This window comes from Mesoplodon bidens, assembly GCF_964165515.1.
Source record: "Mesoplodon bidens genome assembly, chromosome: 7".
Classification (NCBI taxonomy): domain Eukaryota; kingdom Metazoa; phylum Chordata; class Mammalia; order Artiodactyla; family Ziphiidae; genus Mesoplodon; species Mesoplodon bidens.
Window position 1 is genome coordinate 110,342,158 of NC_138164.1, and position 19,050 is coordinate 110,361,207.

Sequence of the window (19,050 nt, forward strand, 5' to 3'; positions counted from 1 at the left end):
GCCCCGAGGCCCGGCAATTGGCTGGTGGGGGCGGAGTTCGCTGAGCCCCAATGAATGGGGGGAGCCGGAAGCAGGAAGTGAGTTTGCGATCGGAGCAGCTGCTGCAGGTGAGGTGAGGCGCGGCGCCCGGGTTTCGGGGTCACAGTGTGTCATCCTCGGGGGACAGGGCGAGTCGGGGCCGAGCGCAAGATCATCCTCTTTCTGCCCCCCATCCGGTACCCCTGCCAAATTCATCGCGGCCCCGAGGCCAAGGAACGCTCCAGGCAGCAAAGGGTTAACACTCCTTTCAGAACCCAGGGGATTGTGCTATTGGGGAGCAGCATCGGGAGGGGCGGGGGAGGTTGGAAACTCATTCCTAGTAAGAGAGGGCTTTGTGGAGTACACTCTGGGTTGGGAGACACCCGGATCCCAACCGGGCAGTGAGACCTTCGGTAAGTTGCTTGGCCTCAATCTCCCTAACTGTAAAATGAGTTTTCTCCCAACTCTGAATTTCTGTAGCTAGGGTAGCTCCCCTGGCCCAGTACAGGGAGAGGACAGGAGGACGAAGGACCGAAGAAAAGGCAGAGAGATGAGGGTGGGACAGATCCTGGGATCAGTGAGAGAGGAAGAGTTCAGAGAAAATCATTTACTGCCGTAGGTACATTCCATTCGATTGGGGTGACCTTGTGACCTCGTGACCTCATCTAATTTGCATACCCACCTGGTGAGGCTGGGGTTACTATCAATCTCATCTTACAGAGGCCATAATGGAGGGGCAGAAGAGTAAAACAATTGACTTGATAATTAGGAGTCTGGGGCTGAGCCAGGATTGGAACCTGGGTCTTCCAACTGGGACTTTGTCCTTATGAGCACAGTGGTGGGCAGAATTGAAGAACCTGCAGGATGATTCTGAAGGAGGAGGCTAGGAGGTCAGAGAAGGAGGAGGGGAGGAGTGAGGCCTGGGGCTGGGAGTCCAGAGATGCAGATCTCTGCTTCTGACCTCTCCCTTGTGTTATTAGGCAAAGCTCTAGCCTCTCTGGACCTGTTTCCCCAACAGTAATACTAGGTAGTTGGATTCAGTCTTTAAGTTTGAGAGGCCACGGGCCAAACATTGCCTACCAGAATATTTTGTAATCTCCTTGGGTGAGTCACCTAACCGTCTCTGAGCCTCAGCTAGCATATCTGGTGCATGGGTACAGTGGTATTCCCTTCCTCATGGACTTTGGAGAGGATTAAATCAGACTGTGAGAGTGCAGAGTCAGGTGTGCAGTTGGCGTGCAATAAATGATGGCTGTGATCATGGTGATGGTTCTCAGCAGGGCCCATGGCGGACACCCAGTACATCCTCCCCAATGACATCGGCGTATCTAGCCTGGACTGCCGCGAGGCCTTCCGCCTGCTGTTACCCACAGAGCGCCTCTATGCCCACCACCTGTCACGGGCTGCCTGGTATGGAGGCCTGGCTGTGCTGCTGCAGACCTCCCCTGAGGCCCCCTACATCTATGCCTTGCTCAGCCGCCTCTTCCGTGCGCAGGACCCCGACCAGCTGCGCCAGCATGCCCTGGCTGAGGGCCTTACCGAGGAGGAATATCAGGTCAGTTCTCTCAGGCCAACGTGCAGTTCCTGAGTGGCTTCTGGGTGTGAGGGGCCAGGAAGCAGGGGTACAAAGGACTTTCTGTCTCTTTGCATTAGACGAAAGGTTTCAAACACAGGGACATCCCCTCCTGGAGCTTCAGTCTTCTCGTCTGCAAGATATGCGTGAGGGTAGTCTGTACCTCTTAGGGTTGTAGCGACCTGACGCCAAGATAAGTGGTGGCTGCTGTGATTATAACAAGGGCTGTGGAGTAAAGGAAACAGCTGTGGAGATTCAGAGGCGGTAGAGGAATGAGTCCAGTGTAGGAATCAGGAGGTCTGCGTTCTGGACCATATCTTCCTCTACCGTGTTGTGTGTCCCTGGGCAGAACGTTCTGCCTGTCCCCTTGTTTTTGTCTGTCTGTGGGTCTGTTGGCCAAGGAATACATTAATGCATTCTTAATGCATTACAGAAATGCAGAAAGACAGAAAACAAAACAAAAAGATCATTTGTTCTCAGTGTCCTCCCCAGAGGTAACCACTGAAGATGGTGGGATATATAACCTTTTCAGTCCTCTGTCTGTATTGCATACCTGTACACGTACATATGCACATGTATTAGTTCCTTATTTTCTCTTTTACATATGAGATCACATTCTACATATTCTTTTTTTTTTTTTTTTTTTTTTTTCTTTTTGCGGTATGCGGGCCTCTCACTGTTGTGGCCTCTCCCGTTGCGGAGCACAGGCTCCGGATGCGCAGGCCCAGCGGCCATGGCTCACGGGCCCAGCCGCTCCGCGGCATATGGGATCCTCCCAGACCGGGGCACGAACCCGTATCCCCTGCATCGGCAGGCGGACTCTCAACCACTGCGCCACCAGGGAGGCCCCTACATATTCTTATGAGTTCTGCTTTTCTCACTGAACACCATGTCTTGGAGAACTTACATTGGGTACATATAAATCCACCTCATTCTTTTTTATTGGCTGTGAAGTATTCCACAGCAATGTACACTATAATCAATTTAATCTTTATTGATGGACATTTAGGTTTTTCTCTACTCTTCTTACAAACAATACCATGATGAGCATACTTATGCACATGTGTGAGTAGGATCTATTTTGTAGAAGTAGAATTGCTGGGTCAAAGGCTCTGTACATTGGCAATTGATTGGTGCTGTTAAATCATCATCTGAAAAAGCTTCACCAAGAATGTATGAGGACATGGTCTGTCTTTCTATATGTAAAATAAAGGGATTGGATTGCTTATCTCTGCGCTGAGGCCCAGGCTGTTTCTTCTACGTTTTTTGGACTTTGAGTAATTGCATCCCATCTCTAGGCCTTGATTTACTCATTAAAAGAGCTAATAGCTGGGGAAGTGCTTATTAACGGAAAAGTGCTACCCAAGTATTCATTATTTTCAGTGGGATTCTTTTGTTTGTAAGTAACAGAAACCCACCTCAAATTGGCTTAAATGAAGAAAAAAAAAAACACCTTGACTCCCAGTCTGGTCTGGCATGTAAGGAACTTAGATGTTGCCCATCTCTTCTAACAACAAATAAAAAGCTGAAGAAATTGAAAAATCAACAACTCTTCTTAGATCCTTAAGAGAAGTGAGGTCACAGGGCAAACTGCTGCCCCCAAAATTGGAGAGACAGACAGGCAGGTACAGAGAATCACAATTTACCAGAGCAAAATTCATGATCAGAAACCTCCACAGAACCAGTGCTGGGGTAGGAAAACCTGAACTGTAACTGATGAATTGCTGGAGGCTCAATGTGGACAATTCTAAGAGTTAAAAACTCCAAGGGGACCCAGTCATAAGGGGGGCCCACAGTTTGGGGGGTTTTACCTCCAGGAGCTTGACCTGGTTCTCATAATGAATTGCAGAGAAAAAGTCCCTCATGCTCCTCACAGGAGGAGAGGAAAAGGAACCATTTTTGAAATATGCTAGAACATTCTGTTCTTCCTAACATGGTCTGCCCTCAGGAAAAACTGTTTAACCAGAACCAAACCTGCGAGGGTTTTATCAGAGCCTAACTGATCTGGAAGAAGGGAAATACCCAACTCCATAGCTCTGAACATCTGTCCTACCTAAGAGGAGTGGTGGGAACATGGGACTGAGAAGCACATGTGAAGTTCATAGTCCAGCAGCAAAGGCTCACTAAAGGACTGAGACTTAATCATGGGATTCTAGAATGCTTCCCCTGCCCCCACACCTTACCATCACCTTAATAAAGGCCTGTTTATGACAGTTCCTTTTACCTAGCACATCATGTCTGGCTATCAAGAAAAAAAATCCAAAACATTCTTAAAGGCAAAAAACACAGCTTGAAGAGACAGAGCAAGTATCAGAACCAGACTCAGATATGGCAGGGATGTTGGACTTATCAGACCAGGAATTAAAACAACTATGACTAATATTCTAAGGGTGCTAATGGATAAAGTAAACAGCATGAAAGAACAGATGGGCAGTTTGGGATTAACATATATACACTACTATATATAAAATAGGTAAACAACAAGGACCTATTGTATAGCACAGGAAACTATACTCAGTATCTTGTAATAACCTATAATAGAAAAGAATCTGAACAAGAATACATATATAGATATATACATATATATATCTGAATCACTTTGCTGTATACTTGAAACTAACACAATATTGTAAATTAACTATACTTCAATTAAAAAAAAAGAACAGATGGGCAATGTAGGCAGAGAGATAGAAATTCCAACAAAGATCCAAAAAGTGCTAGAGATCAAAAAAACACTAATAGAAGTGAGGGACACATTTGATGGGCTTATTAGTAGACTTGACATAGCAGAGGAAAGAATCTCTGAGCTTGAGGGTATCTCAATAAAAACCTCCAAAACTGAAAAGCAAAGAGAAAAAAGACTGAAGAAAGCAGAATAAGATATCTAAGAACTGGGACAACCATAAGCAGTGTAACATATATATAGTGGTAAAACCAGAAGAAGAAAGAAAGAAACAGAAGAGATATGTGAAATAATAATGACTGAGAATTTCCCCAAATGGATGTCAGATACCAAACCACAGATCCAGGAAGTTCAGAGAACACCAAGTAGGATAGTAAGTGCAAAACAGAAAAGAAAAACAAACAAAACCTACATGTAGGCATATCATGTTTAAACTACAGAAAATCAAAGAGAAAGAAAAAGTCCTGAAAGAACCCAGAAGGAAAAATCATCTACAGAGGAACAAAGATAAGAATTACATCTGACCTTTCAGAAATCACGCATGCAAGAAGAGTGGACTGAAATATTTAGTGTTGAGATAAAAAGCCACCAACCTAGAATTCTGTACCCTGTAAAATTATCCTTCAAAAGTGAAATGGAGGGGGCTTCCCTGGTGGCGCAGTGGTTGAGAATCTGCCTGCTAATGCAGGGGACACGGGTTCGAGCCCTGGTCTGGGAAGATCCCACATGCCGCGGCGCAACTAGGCCCGTGAGCCACAACTACTGAGCCTGCGCGTCTGGAGCCGGTGCTCCACAACAAGAGAGGCCGCGATAGTGAGAGGCCCGCGCACCGCGATGAAGAGTGGCCCCCACTAGCCACAACTGGAGAAAGCCCTCGCACAGAAGTGAAGACCCAACACAGCCAAAATTAAATAAACAAATAAATGAATAAATAAAAAGCTAAGCATTTGAAGCTCTTTAAAAAAAAAAAATTTAACTTAAAAAAAAAAAAGTGAAATGGAGGGCTTCCCTGGTGGCACAGTGGTTGAGAGTCCGCCTGCCGATGCAGAGGACACGGGTTCGTGCCCCAGTCCGGGAAGATCCCACATGCCACGGAGCGGCTAGGCCCGTGAGCCATGGCCGCTGAGCCTGCGCGTCCAGAGCCTGTGCTCCTCAACGGGAGAGGCCGCAGCAGTGAGAGGCCCATGTACTGCAAAAACAAAACAAACAAACAAAAAAAAAGTGAAGTGGAAATAAAGACTTTCTCAGACAAACAAAAATTGAGGGAATGTGTTGCCAATAGACCTGCTTTGCAGGAAATGTTAAAAGAAGTTCTTTAGAGAGAAGGAAAATGATATAGGTCAGAAACTCAGGTGTACAGTAAAAAAAGGAAAAGCATTGGAGAAGGAATAAGTGAAGGTAAAATAAAAACTTTTATTTTTCTTATTCTTAATTGATCTCAGAGATAACAGTTTGTCCAAAATAATAACAGCAGCAACATATCCAACTATGTGTGCTTATGTGTACATGTATGTATATGCTTATGTATGCTTATGTAGAAGTGAAATGAATGACAGAAGTGATATGAGGGAGGGGAGGCAAGAATTAGGATTATTTTGTTATTATAAGGTACTCAAACTGCCCATGAAGTGGACTTGAATTAGTTGTAAATGTATATTACAAACTCAACCACTGAAAAAACTAGAAAAAGAAGTACAACTGATATGCTAAGAAAGGAGAGAAAATGGAATCATATAAAACGCTCAGTTAAAACCACAGAAGGCAGAAAAAGAATGGAAGACAGGTGCCAGCATGGTCAGGTTCTGGTGAAAGCCCTCTTCTGGGTTGCAGACTTCTGACTTCTCACTGTGTTTTCACATGATGTATAATTTGAGCTGGCTCTCTGGGATCTCTTTTGTAGGGGCACTAATCTCAATGAGGAGGGCTATGCCCTCATGATCTAATCTCCTCCCAAAGGCCCCGTCTCCTAATACCATGGCCTTGGAGGTTAGGTTTCAACGTACTGATTTTGGAGGGACACAAACATGCAGATCATAGCAATCGATAAACCTCTAACCAGGCTGACTAAGAAAAAAAAGTGAGAGGTCGCAAACTGCTAATATCAGAAATGAAAGAAGGGACATCACCAGAGATCCATGGGCATTCAAATGATAATCAAGGAATACTATGAAAAATTTTATGCCCACAAATTTGATAACCTATATGAAATGGACCAATTCCTTGAAAGACATAATCTGCCAAAACTCACACAAGAAGAAATAGATAATCTACATAGGCCTATATCTATTAAAGAAATAGAAACAATAATTAATAAACAACCTTCTAAAACAGAAAACATCAAGCCAAAATACGTTCACTACTAAACATTAAAGTTAGTAGTACTAACTTAATTGGTACTAAACATACCAATTCTCTACAATCTCTTTCAGAAGAGAAAAGCAGAGAGAATAATTTCTAACTCATTCTGTGAGGCCAGTATTACCCTAAAACCAAAATCAGACAAAAATTACAATGAAAGAAAAGAAAACTACAGACCAATATGTCTCATGAGCATAGATGCAAAAATCCTCAATAAAATGTTAGTAAATTGAATCCAACAACATATAAAAAGAATTATGTACCACGACCAAGTAGGATTTATCCTGCCAATCTAGTTCAACATTCAGAAATCAATAAATGTAAATCACCACATCAACAGGCTAGAGAAGAAAAACCACACGATCATATCAATAGATGCAGAAGAAGCATTTGGCAAAATCCAACACCCATTCATGCTAAAAACTGTCAGAAAACCAGAAATCTTACAGCTAACATCATATTTAGTGGTGAAAAACTTTCCCACTAACATCAGGAATAAGGCAAGGATGTCCCCTCTCACCACTACTTTTCAACATTGTACTGGAAGTCCTAGCTAATGCAATAAGACAAGAAAAAGAAATAACAGGTATACAGATTGTGAAGGAAGACATAATACTGTCTTTGTTCACAGATGACATGATTGTCTATGTAGAAAATCTGAAAGAATCAACCAAAAACTCTTAGAAGTCATAAGTGATTATAGCAAGTTTGCATGATGCAAAGTTAATACACAAAAGCCAATTGCTTTCCTATATTCCAGCAATGAACAAGTATAATTTGAAATTTAAAACAATTCCATTTACAATAGCACTCAAAAAAGTTGAAATACTTAGTTGTAAATCCAACAAAATGTGTGCAAGACTTATATGAGGAAAACTATAAAACTCTGATGAAAAATATCAAAGAAGAACTAAATAAATGGAGAGAAATTCCATGTTTGTGCATAGAAAGGTTCAATATTGTCAAGATGTCACTCCTTCCCAACTTGATCTATAAATTCAATGCAATCCCAGTCAAAATCCCAGCAAATTGTTTTGTGGATACCAGCAAACTGATTCTGAAGTTAATATGGCGAGGCAAAAGACTCAGAATAGCCAACACAATAATGAAGCAGAAGAACAAAGTTGGAGGACTGATAGTACTCTAGTTCAAGACTTACTATAAAGCTACAGTAATCAAGACAGTGTTCTGGGGCTTCCCTGGTGGCGCAGTGGTTAAGAATCCGCCTGCCGATGCAGGGGACACAGGTTCAAGCCCTGGTCCCGGAAGATCCCACATGCCGCAGAACAACTAAGCCCATGCGCCACAACTTCTGAGCCTGTGCTCTAGAGCTTGTGAGCCACAACTACTGAGCCCGCATGCCACAACTACTGAAGCCCATGTGCCTAGAGCCCGTGCTTCGCAACAAGAGAAGCCCCTGAAGTGAGAAGCCCACGCACCGCAATGAAGAGTAGCCCCCGCTCGCCGCAACTAGAGAAAGCCCACGTGCAGCAACAAAGACCCAATGCAGCCAAAAATTTAAATTAATTAATTAATTAATTTTAAAAAAGACAGTGTTCTGTTGGCAAAATAATAGACTAATAGGTCAGTGCAATAGAATAGAGAGCCCAGAAATAGACCCCCATAAATATAGTCAACAAATCTTTGACAAAGAGCAAAGGCAATACAATGAAACAAAAATAGTCTTTTCAATAGATGGTGCTAGAACAACTGGGCATCCATATGTTAAAGAAAAAAAAAAAAGAAGAATCTAGACACAGACCTTACATCCCTCACAAAAATTAACTCAAAATGAATCACAGCCTTAAATTTAAATACAAAACTATAAAACTCCCAGAAGATAACATAGGAGAAAATCTAGATGACCTTGGGTATGCAGGTGACTTTTTAGATACAGCACCAAGTATGATCCATGAAAGAAATAATTGATAAGCTGAACTTATTAAAATTAAAGTTTTTGCTCTGTGTAAGATGCTGTCAAGAGAATGAAAAGGTAAGTCACAGACTGGGAGAAAATATTTGCAAATATATGTCTAATAAAGGACTGTTATCCAAGGTGCACAAAGAACTCTTAAAACTCAACAGTAAGAAAACGAACAACCCAATTTAAAAATGGACCAAAGACCTTAACAGATATTTCACCAAAGAAGATATGCAGATGGAAAATAATCAAATGGAAAAATGCTCCACATTGTATGTCATTAGGGAATTGCAAACTTAAAAAACAAGATGCCATTATATACTTATTAGATCGGCCAAAATCTAAAACACTGACAACACCAAATATTGTCAAGGATGTGCAACAATAGGAACTTTTGTTCATTGCTGGTGGGAATGCAAAATGGTACAACCACTTTGGAAGAGAGTTTGGCACTTCCTTATAAAATTAATCGTACTCTTGCCATACGATTCAGCAGTCATGCTCCTTGGCATTTACCAAGGTGAAAACTTGAAGTGAAACTTACGTCCACAAAAAAACCTGCACACGATTTTTATAGCGGCTGTATTCATAACTGCCAAAACTTGGAAGTAACTGAGATGTTCTTCAGTAGCTGAATCAATAAACAAACTGTGGTACATCAGACAATGGAACATTATCCAGTGCTAAAAAGAAATGAGCTATCAAGCCATGAAAAGACATGGAGAAAGCTAAATGCCTATTACTGGGTGAAAGAAGCCAATCTGAAAAGGGTACATACTGTATGATTCCAACTATATGATATTTTGGAAAAGGCAAAACTATGGAGATAGTAAAAAGATGAGTAGTTGCCAGACGTTGGGAGGGAGGACGGGCACAGAGGATTTTTAGGACACTGAAACTACTCTGTATAATACAGAGTAATGTATCATACATAATGGTAAATATATGTCATTATACATCTGTCTAAACCCATAGAATGTACAACACCAAGAGTGAACCCTAATGTAAACTGTGACCTTTGGGTGATGAGGTGTCAATGTAGGTTCATCAGTTGTAAGAAATGCACCAGTCTAGTGCAGGCTATTAAAATGGGGGAGGCTGTGCCTGTGTGGGGATAGGGGACTTTGGAGTAATCTCTGTACCTGCTGCTCAGTTTTGCTGGGAAACTAAACCTACTCTATAGAATAAAGTCTATTTAAAAAAAGAGAGAATTACTGGCTCACACAATTGAAAAGTCCAGGGCTAGGGAGGCTTCAGGCACGACTAGATTCAGGGACTCAGTGATACCATGGTGATGCAGTCTTCATCTCTCAGCTTTGCTTTCTTCCGTCACCCCAGTAGGGGAGCTCCAGGGGCTTCAGGCTTGATGATTCTTGGTATAAAACAGAGACTCATTGCCACTGGGAAATTTCCTGGTTGGGCTCTTATTGGCCAGCTTGAGCCTGTGCCCACCCCTGGAGTTGGAGAAGGGAGATTTCACCCTATCCCAAAAGGAAGATGTGAGGCCTTATTGCCAGAGGAAGGGAGACTAGATTTGGGGCCAGCAAAAGCCATAAAGTAGTTGACCAAGGCCCCTCCAGCCCTAACGTTTGATGCTTCCAGTGCTGGCTGCCTGCCAGGTGAGGGCTGTGGACAGGTTTCCTGCAGAAGGAGGTGGTGTTTGCACTGGGCCTCAGGGGTCACATGAGAGGGCCGCAGGTGGCTGAGAGGGTGTGATGTAAAGGGAACAAGGTGCATGAGGGCTTGGATGTATTTGGTTGCTGTTGAGAAGACCAGTTTGGCTGGACGATGGGTGTGTGAAGACTGGGCTGTGAAAGCATGTTGTGGCCAGACTGGGGCCTCCCAGGATGTGGGTCCTGCCCCGCCAGTCTCCCAGCCTTACCCATACTGCTTCATCTGGGGTGTTAATATCCCAAGAGGGAACCTCCGTGGGGTAGGGAGGCTGTGCTTCCTCTGACCCCCTTTCCCCCAGGCGTTCCTGGTCTACACTGCAGGTGTCTACTCCAACATGGGCAACTACAAGTCCTTTGGTGACACCAAGTTTGTTCCGAACCTGCCCAAGGTGAGCTGAAGAGGGCTGGGGAAGGTGGGCAGTTTGGGGCCGGTGGGATGGGGGGGCGGGGCATGCAGCAGATGGAACCCCAGTGGGAGTCAGGCCCTGAGAGGAGCTTTGACCTTGTCACTACCACACTGCACGGCCTTGGGTGCTGCCGCCACCTCCCGACCCTGCTGACCCGAGGGATGAATGAGCGGAGGCTGTGAAAGGGCTCTGTGCGCTGTTAGGTGCTACAGAGATGGAGCCTGCTGGTCACCACTGAGGACAGCGGACGAGCCTGGGCACGAGGAGTCCCTCTCTGGGACCACGGGGCTCGGGCCCATCTGGGGCAGAGGCAGCTCTTACACCAGGGCGCTCAGCCCCTACTGAGTGCACGAATTGCCTGGCGAGCTTGTCGAAATGCAGCTTCTGACCCAGCAGGCCTGAGCAGGTGGGGCGTGAGGGTCTGCATTTCTCGGGCAATGTCAATGCTGCCAGTCTGTCAACTGCACCCTGAGCCAGAAGGTCTTAGACTGTGGGAGAAGAGCTTGGGGGTCGATGGGGGCGGGGAGGGGGGGTGCTCCAGGAGGCAGGTTCGGGTGGTGTGGCCAGGCCACGGGCCTCCCTTCCCCTGCAGGAGAAGCTGGAACGTGTGATCCTGGGTAGTAAGGCCGCGGAGCAGCACCCGGAGGAAGTCGGGGGCCTCTGGCAGACCTGCGGGGAGCTCATGTTCTCTCTGGAATCGAGGCTTCGACACCTCGGGCTGGGGAAGGAGGTGAGGCCCCCCCCAGCCACACTGGGGAGTGGAGGGCATCCTTGGGGGCCACCTGGTATGGACAGAGGGGCACCCGATGGGGAGGCAGCGGTCTGTCCGTCACGCCTGAGGCCAAGCTGCCCTCCACAGCAGGCCTCAGCGTCATCATTTGTAAGCAGGTTGGATGGAACGCTTTCTGAATGCCCTCACAGTTCTGACATCCTGGGATGCCATGTACAGGAGGAAGGAAGGAGAGAAGCTGAGAGCTGGAGGGAGCTGAGGAGGGGGCATGGGAAAGGAGGGGGCCAAAGCTTCGCACCCCTGGAGGCTGCTTGGGAGCTGTGTGGGGTGAGGGACGCAGCAAACCTTAGGGGCGGGCCCGCGAGAGGCTGGCACAGAGCTGCAGGAAGGCTGGACTTGGGCCTCTGTTTGTTGTTTGTGTTGTAATTTTTTCCCCTTGGAAAGAGTTGGAGAGGGACAGTGGAGGCTGCTGAGAGGAAGTGGAGGAAGCCAGAGGCTGGAGAGGGTGGCTGGGAAGGAATTCACCAGCTTCCCCAACCCAACTCAGCAACTCCTATTTCCCATCCGCCCCTTCCCCGACAGGGAATCACCACCTATTTCTCTGGCAACTGTACCATGGAAGATGCCAAACTAGCCCAAGACTTTCTGGACTCACAGGTTTGGGGGTTGGGGAACTTGGGGTGGTGGTTTGTTGGGGTCCCCTTGGCACTGGCGCCCACTCCTGGGTCTCAGCTTGGGCCCAGAGGCATGGGCATCTTGGGTCCTTGAGGTGGAGAAGACTTGGGAATCCTCGTCTAAGGGTCAGCCTGGCTTGAATGAAGATGTCCCCCTGTGTGCCCTGATGGAGCCGCCCCTGCCCCACCCTGGGCTGAAGGGCCTTGTGACAGCCTCAGGGCAGGAGGACACAGAACATCAGAGCTGCTTGGATTGGGCTCTGGCATCCATGTGTCACTTTCACCTCCCAGCTCAGCCACACAGCGACATTTCCTTATCTGTGGAATGGGACCTGCCTCCTGTACCCCAGGTTAGCTGAGGTCACGAAGTGTCTTGCGCAGTGCTTAGTAAAAGTTAGTGCTCAGTGTACTGAGCAGAGCGGGAGTCTGCCCTGGCCTGACCCTGCTCTCTCCCCTCGCAGACAACTCAGGCAGGTCCACCGGAGGCTCTGGACTGCTTTACCTGTGGTGTGACCCACTTTCCCTCCCCCCACCCCACAGCCCGCTCTGGACTTACTCTCCCCCAAACCCCTGCCCTGGTCTTTTCCAGAACCTCAGTGCCTACAACACACGGCTCTTCAAGGAGGTCGGCCAGGATGGGAAGCCCTGCTACGAGGTGCGGTTGGCTTCTGTGCTGAGCACAGGTGAGCTCACACCCCTTCTCCTCCTTCCTGTGTTCCTGGACGAGCGTGGAGGGGACCAGAACCCAGGACAGGGGTTAGCCGACTACGGTAGCTGCAGGCAGTAACCACAGTTGTAATCGTCATGGCAGATGTTGATCGAAGGCTTGCTAGGTGCCAGCCTTAGTGCTCAGCAAGTGGTGTTCCTGTGAGGTGAGCACCCCCAGCCCTGGTGCTGGTGGTGATGTAAAGCTAAGCGGAGGCACGAGGGCAGGGGAAGGGCCTTTGTTCCACTTGGCGAACATCACAGCTGTAAGCCTCTGACAGGGGCCACGTGTTGGCCATGGTCCCCATCCTCCAGGCAGTGGCACAGAAGATAACAATCCATGTAAACAATGGAAGTAGAGGCTGGACCATATATCCCATGACAGCCTAGAGGAGAAATCCAAACTGCACATCAGTGAAGGCTTAATGGAAAAGGTGACCACGTGTGTCTTGGAGGTTGGGGAGAATACAGAAAGGTGGGGGTGATGAACTTACTAAAATCCACTTCCTAAATATCTCCCAAAGTACCTTCAAGGCAAAGCCTAGATGTACTTCTAAGGGCTCCATCATTTGGAATTCCTTGGTTATAAGTGATGAAACCTATTTCAAATTTGCCTACAGCAAAGGGGACTTCGTAGGCTTGAGTAATTAAGAAGCCCAGAATACAGTAGCTTCAGGCACAGCTGGATCCAGCTGCTCAGACAGTGTTCTCAGAAATTTCTCTCTCTGTCTCGGCTCAGCTCTCTTTGACTTCACCCACAGCAGGCTGCTCCCATCTACATGTCCAGTGGTAGATGTTAGCTGTTGGCTGGGACCTCAGCTGGGGCTGTCAACCAAAACACACAGCCTGATAGCCACCAGCTGGGCCATTCCAGCAAAGAGAGCCCTTTTCTCCCCGAAGTAGTGTCTTAACATCTGGGAGTGGCTCAAGTTTCTCTGTTTCGGGTTCCCTGTTTACCTGTGAACCAGTCCTTGTGGTTAAGGGACCCTGGTCCCAAGCCTACCTCACAGCCAGGTGGACTCACAGCCAGGTGGACCCACCACCTGGACTCGGGGTGGTTGTGAGGGCGTGGTTCTCAAAAGAAATCTGGAGTCTGTTACCAGGTGAGGGGGATACAGATGCAGCATTAAGAGAAGCGTCCAGGCCCCTGTGAGGACCTTTGTAACCCCACCTTCCCTTCCCCACCCACCTCCCACCTCCCAGTCCCAGCCTCCCACTTAGACTCGGCTGCAGCCACGCTCAGCAGCTTCCAGTTCCCTGAAAACCCCATGTTCTCACCTACCCCCTCCAGGCCTTTGCACGGTCTGTTCCCCATTCCCACTTGGAATGTCCTCCCTCCCCTCTAGGTGTTCCACTGATGAACCCTAATCGTCCTGTAGGCCAGGCTTGGACCTCACCTTCCCAGGACCTTTCCCTGTCTTCCCACAGCCTCTTTTTTTTTTTTTTTTTTTTTTTGGCTGTGTTGGGTCTTCGTTTCTGTGAGAGGGCTTTCTCTAGTTGCAGCAAGAGGGGGCCACTCCTCATCGTGGCCTCTCCTGTGGCGGAGCACAGGCTCCAGACGCACAGGCTAAGTAGTTGTGGCTCACGGGCCCAGTTACTCCGCGGCATGTGGGATCTTCCCAGACCAGGGCTCGAACCCACGTCCCCTACATTGGCAGGCAGATTCTCAACCACTGCGCCACAGGGGAAGCCCCCCACAGCCTCTTTGCTCATCAGCACGCCCAGTGATTTCCCAGTTATTTTTCTGTTGACTTCAAGCTCCTTGAGAGGAGGAACTCTGTGTTTCATTCACCGGTGCCTTCCCAGCAGCTGGGCCTTGGTTGATCCTCAGATACCAAGCAAAGGAGGACAGGTCGGGAACAGCCCTCCTAGTGGAGGGAACAGCATGAGCCAGAGCAAGGTGGTGGGAAAGTTTAGGGATCAGCACGTACGTAGTTCGATTTGACTAGGGAAGAGGCTAAGGGTTCAGGGAATAGGAGGGGATCACACGGGAATACGAGCTGGGCCTCTAGGATGCAGCAGAGGACAGTGGTTAAGAGTGTGGCTCGGGAGCCAGGCTGCCTTACGTAACAAACACCCCCACTTGTTTAGTGATATAAAGCCACCTCTTCATGCTCCTGGGCTCTGTGGGTCAGGAATTTGGATGAGGCACGCTAGGAACAACATGTCTCTGGCTGACAATGTCTGAGGCCTCAGCTGGGAAGACTTAGAGGTGGGGGGTGACTCAACAGCTAGGGGCTGCGTCCTCTGCCTGCTCACCGACTCACACGTCCAGTGGTAGATGTTAGCTGTTGGCTGGGACCTCAGCTGGGGCTGTCCACCAAAACACCTCACACAGCATCTTCATACTGCTCATGGTGGCTGGGCTCCAGAGCGAACACCCCAAGAGAGCCAGGCAGACGCTGTGTCGCCGTTTATGACCTAGCCTCGGCAGTCACATGGCGTCACTTCTGCTGTAGCCATAAGCCTGCCTGCCCCGCTTCAAGAGAAGTCCTGATAGGAGAAGTCACTTTGGGAGATGGGAGATACTGTGGCCATCTTTTTTTTTTCTTAAATATAAGCTAGAAGTATGTTGTATGGATCAGAGACAACAGGCAAAATACAACAGTGTTAATATCCCATTGCGGACTTCCTGGTGGCGCAGTGGTTAAGAATCTGCCTGCCAATGCAGGGGACACGGGTTCGAGCCCTGGTCTGGGAAGATCCCACATGCCATGGAACAACTAAGCCCGTGCGCCACAGCTACTGAGCCTGCGCTCTAGAGCCTGCGAGCCACAGCTACTGAAGCCCGCATTCCTAGAGCCCACACTCTGCAACAAGAGAAGCCATCGCGATGAGAAGCCCGTGCACTGCAACGAAGGCTCGCCACAACTAGAGAAAGCCCAAGTGCAGCCACAGAGACCCAACACGGCAAAAAAAATAAAATCCTTTAAAAAATATATCCCATTGCTTCTTTAACAAATCATCACAAATTTAATGGCATAAAACAACACAAATTTATTCTCTTACAGTTCTGGAGGTCCAAAGTCTAAAAGAAGACTCCAGTTCCTTCTGGAGCCTTCAGGGGAAATCTGTTTCCTTGCCTCTTTCTGTTTCTAGAAGCTGCCTGCATTCCTCGGCTTGTGGCCTCTTCCTCACATCTCTCCCCCTTTTTTCTTCTCTCATCACATCTCCTACCTCCCTTCACCCTCCTGTCTCCTCCTTATAAGGACTCTTGTGATTACATCTAGGGTATGGCTAGCTTTTTAAATACAATCTGCCACACTGGGTTTGAATCCGACTCTGCTACTTGCTGCTGCGTGACCTTCAAAAACTGACTTAACCTGTTGGTGCCTTAGCTTCCCCATCTGTAGAACAGAGATAATAATTTCCCTCTCCCCACAGAGCTGATGCAAGGCTCAAATGAGTTAACATGTGAATCACTTAGAACATTTCATGTAACATAACATTGGGTTGGCCAAACAGTTCATTTGGGTTTTTCTGTAAGGTGGTACGGAAAAAGCCGAACGACCTTTTGGCCAACCCAATATCTATATTTTTGAAGATGAAAGTTTATACTAATTTCTGTGGGCAGTGGGGAGTCATTGAAGATCTTAGAGTAAAGGAGTGTCACAGCGAGAAGCCTGCTGGGGTGTCTTATATTAGCCTTTTCCCTGAGCCATCCTTTTTCCCTCAGAGCCTGTTCTGGACTCCGAAATGAATTCCAAGCTGAAGAGCTATGAATTCCAGGGAAGCAATTTCCGGGTGACCCGGGGAGACTATGCACCCATCCTCCAGAAGGTGGTGGAGCACCTGGAGAAAGCCAAGGTAGGGCTGGCTAGGGGCTGAGGTGCTTCTCCAGGCCCCTCTGGGCAGCAAAGGCAGGTATGGGGGTGGGTGGGTGGCCTGAGGCTGACCAACCCTTGCTCACCCCCAGGCCTATGCAGCCACCAGCCACCAGGAGCAGATGCTGGCCCAGTACATAGAAAGCTTCACCCACGGCTCTATCGAGGCCCACAAGAAGGGCTCTCGCTTCTGGATCCAGGACAAAGGCCCCATCGTGGAGAGGTGAGGCGCCAGCTTTCCCCCCGCCCTGCCCCCTGCCCCCGCCCCGCCTCCATCTCAGCCCTTCTCTCCCCCAGTTACATCGGGTTCATCGAGAGCTACCGAGACCCCTTTGGCTCCCGCGGAGAGTTTGAAGGTAACTTCTGGGAGGTGGGCGGTCAGATGGAAACCCTTACCCTTGTCCCCTGAGGACTCTCCCCTCCCCCCCCCTCCCTCAGCAGTAATAATAACTGACAACAGCCATTGGCGATTTGCCATGTACTGGACACCTAGCTCATTGTGACACCATCATTCTACGAGAATGTCTCTCCTCACTTCACAGATGTGGGAACTGAGGCACAGGTGGCGGGTGGCCTAGCCCAGGCACCTTGGCTCTGGGCCCCTTTGCTGTGCTGCCTCTAGTGTCTTGTCCAGGCATAGGCTCCAGCTTTGCCACTTAATGGCTGTGTGACCTTGAGCCACTTAACCCCACCTCTGCGCATCCGTCACTGCTTTTTGGGTGTCGTGGGAAGTGAGGTATTACCTGCAGACGGCTCAGCACAGTGCCAGGCGCGGAAACGGTGCTGGGTTGACGGGAGCAGAGGTAACGCCTGGGACTGTGAACTTGACTCGGTTACTGTCATCTCAGGGCAGGTGGCAGGCTGCCTCGGCCCTTGTGCCCAAGCCCCTGTGGGACCCACTAGTGCAGGGCAGGGCATCCAGCCTGAGGGTTTAGACTTGTTTCTGCCGAGCTTTATCCTCCCCAGCCCCTGGATGTAGAGTCTGGAGCATCCAGCTGCCAAACGCCCACGAGATTAGCCTTGGAGGAGAGAGGAAAGCCCCGACAGCCCATGAGGGCTTGGATCTGAGCCCAGAGGTCCAGGCCCAGGGACAAGGCATAAGGGACAGGCAGGCAGTCCAGGGGCCGGAAGGTGAGACAGGTGTGCACACTCACAGCTTTCCTGCCTGGGTCCTGATTTGCCAGGTCTGCTCTGAGGGCCAAGACCCCAGGGCCTCCTCAGCAGCCTCAGTCTCAGAGGTCCCCCCCTTTTTATATAACTCATTGTCATTATTAGAAAAGTAGTCTCTGTTCATAGTCAAAAATTATGAAAATACAGACCGAAAAAAATCAACTGGGATTGTACCCACCCCAAGGTTAAAATTTGGAATGTACTTTTTGTCTTGTTTTTATATAGTGCTATGCTTAAAAACATGTGTGTGTGATTTAAAATCTGCGTTTGTTGCAAGTAATTGGAACAGTGCAGACGTATGTAGGATAAAATGTGAAATCCCTCCTTTACTACCCTCTCCTATGTCACACCCCTCCTGAGATCACCACAGTTCGCAGTTGAGTACAGGTCCTTCCAGGCCTTTGTCGAAGCATTCACGCACACACACACACACACACACACACACACACACACACTCACACTCCTTTTTTTTCTTTTTTATAAATTTATTTATTTTTGGCTGCGTTGGGTCTTCATTGTGGCACGCAGGCTTTTCATTGCGGTGGCTTCTCTTGTTGCGGAGCACGGGCTCTAGGCGCGTGGGCTTCAGTAATTGTGGCATGTGGGCTCAGTAGTTGTGGCACACGGGCTTAGTTGCTCCGTGGCATGTGGGATATTCCCAGACCAGGGCTCGAACCTGTGTCCCCTGCATTGGCAAGCGGATTCTTAACCACTGCGCCACCAGGGAAGTCCCCACGCATTCCTTTTAACTCATCCAGGTAAATGAGATTATATTCTGTGTATTGTTCTGTCACTTGCTTTTTTCACTTAATCATGTATCGTGGATATTTTTCCTATCCGTATATATAGACCTACCACATTCTTTTTAATAGGTGTATAGTATTCGCAATATATCATAAATAATTTCCCACAGCATTTGATATTGTACTACATATCTAACAGCTGCATGGCATGCCATCTCATAGCTGCCCCCTGATTTATTTAATAATCCCCAATCATTGGACATGTATTTAGGTTGCTTTTCCTTCTTTGCTATTTTAATCATCCTCTCTTCCTGCCCTGGTGTGATGTATTCATCAGACAGAGCGAATCCAGATGGAGAGGCATTGCCAAGCCCATCCCTCGGCCAGGTTAAAGTTGACCCCTTCCTCAGTCTAGGTCTGGCCTTTCCAGGGCGTAGTCCCTGCAGGGTTAGCAGGAATTACATCAAGAAGGATTTGTTGCCGAGCAGCAGGGAGTCTCTGCTTGCAGGACTCTTCAGTACCTTTAACGTGCAAATGTGCTTTGTGAGCCTTTAAGAAGATGAAGGTAGAG

At 48.0% G+C, this 19,050-nt stretch overlaps 1 protein-coding gene across 5 annotated transcripts in view; it reads left to right on the forward strand.

The window, feature by feature from the left end:
* Positions 1-19,050, forward strand: part of DPP3 (dipeptidyl peptidase 3) — a 45,454-nt gene that overhangs the window by 9,934 nt on the left and 16,470 nt on the right. Inside the window, exons 1-9 of one of the 5 annotated variants that reach the window (XM_081241511.1) lie at positions 63-107; positions 1,299-1,573; positions 10,526-10,615; positions 11,226-11,363; positions 11,946-12,020; positions 12,627-12,720; positions 16,419-16,549; positions 16,659-16,789; positions 16,864-16,922. In XM_081241511.1, the coding sequence (XP_081097637.1) occupies positions 1,304-1,573; positions 10,526-10,615; positions 11,226-11,363; positions 11,946-12,020; positions 12,627-12,720; positions 16,419-16,549; positions 16,659-16,789; positions 16,864-16,922 (988 nt within the window). In that variant the 5' untranslated portion in view covers positions 63-107; positions 1,299-1,303. Of the gene's footprint in view, positions 1-62; positions 113-1,295; positions 1,574-10,525; positions 10,616-11,225; positions 11,364-11,945; positions 12,021-12,626; positions 12,721-16,418; positions 16,550-16,658; positions 16,790-16,863; positions 16,923-19,050 lie in introns of those variants that run through there. The other 4 variants (XM_081241513.1, XM_081241512.1, XM_081241514.1 and 1 more) reach the window with 4 other exon arrangements.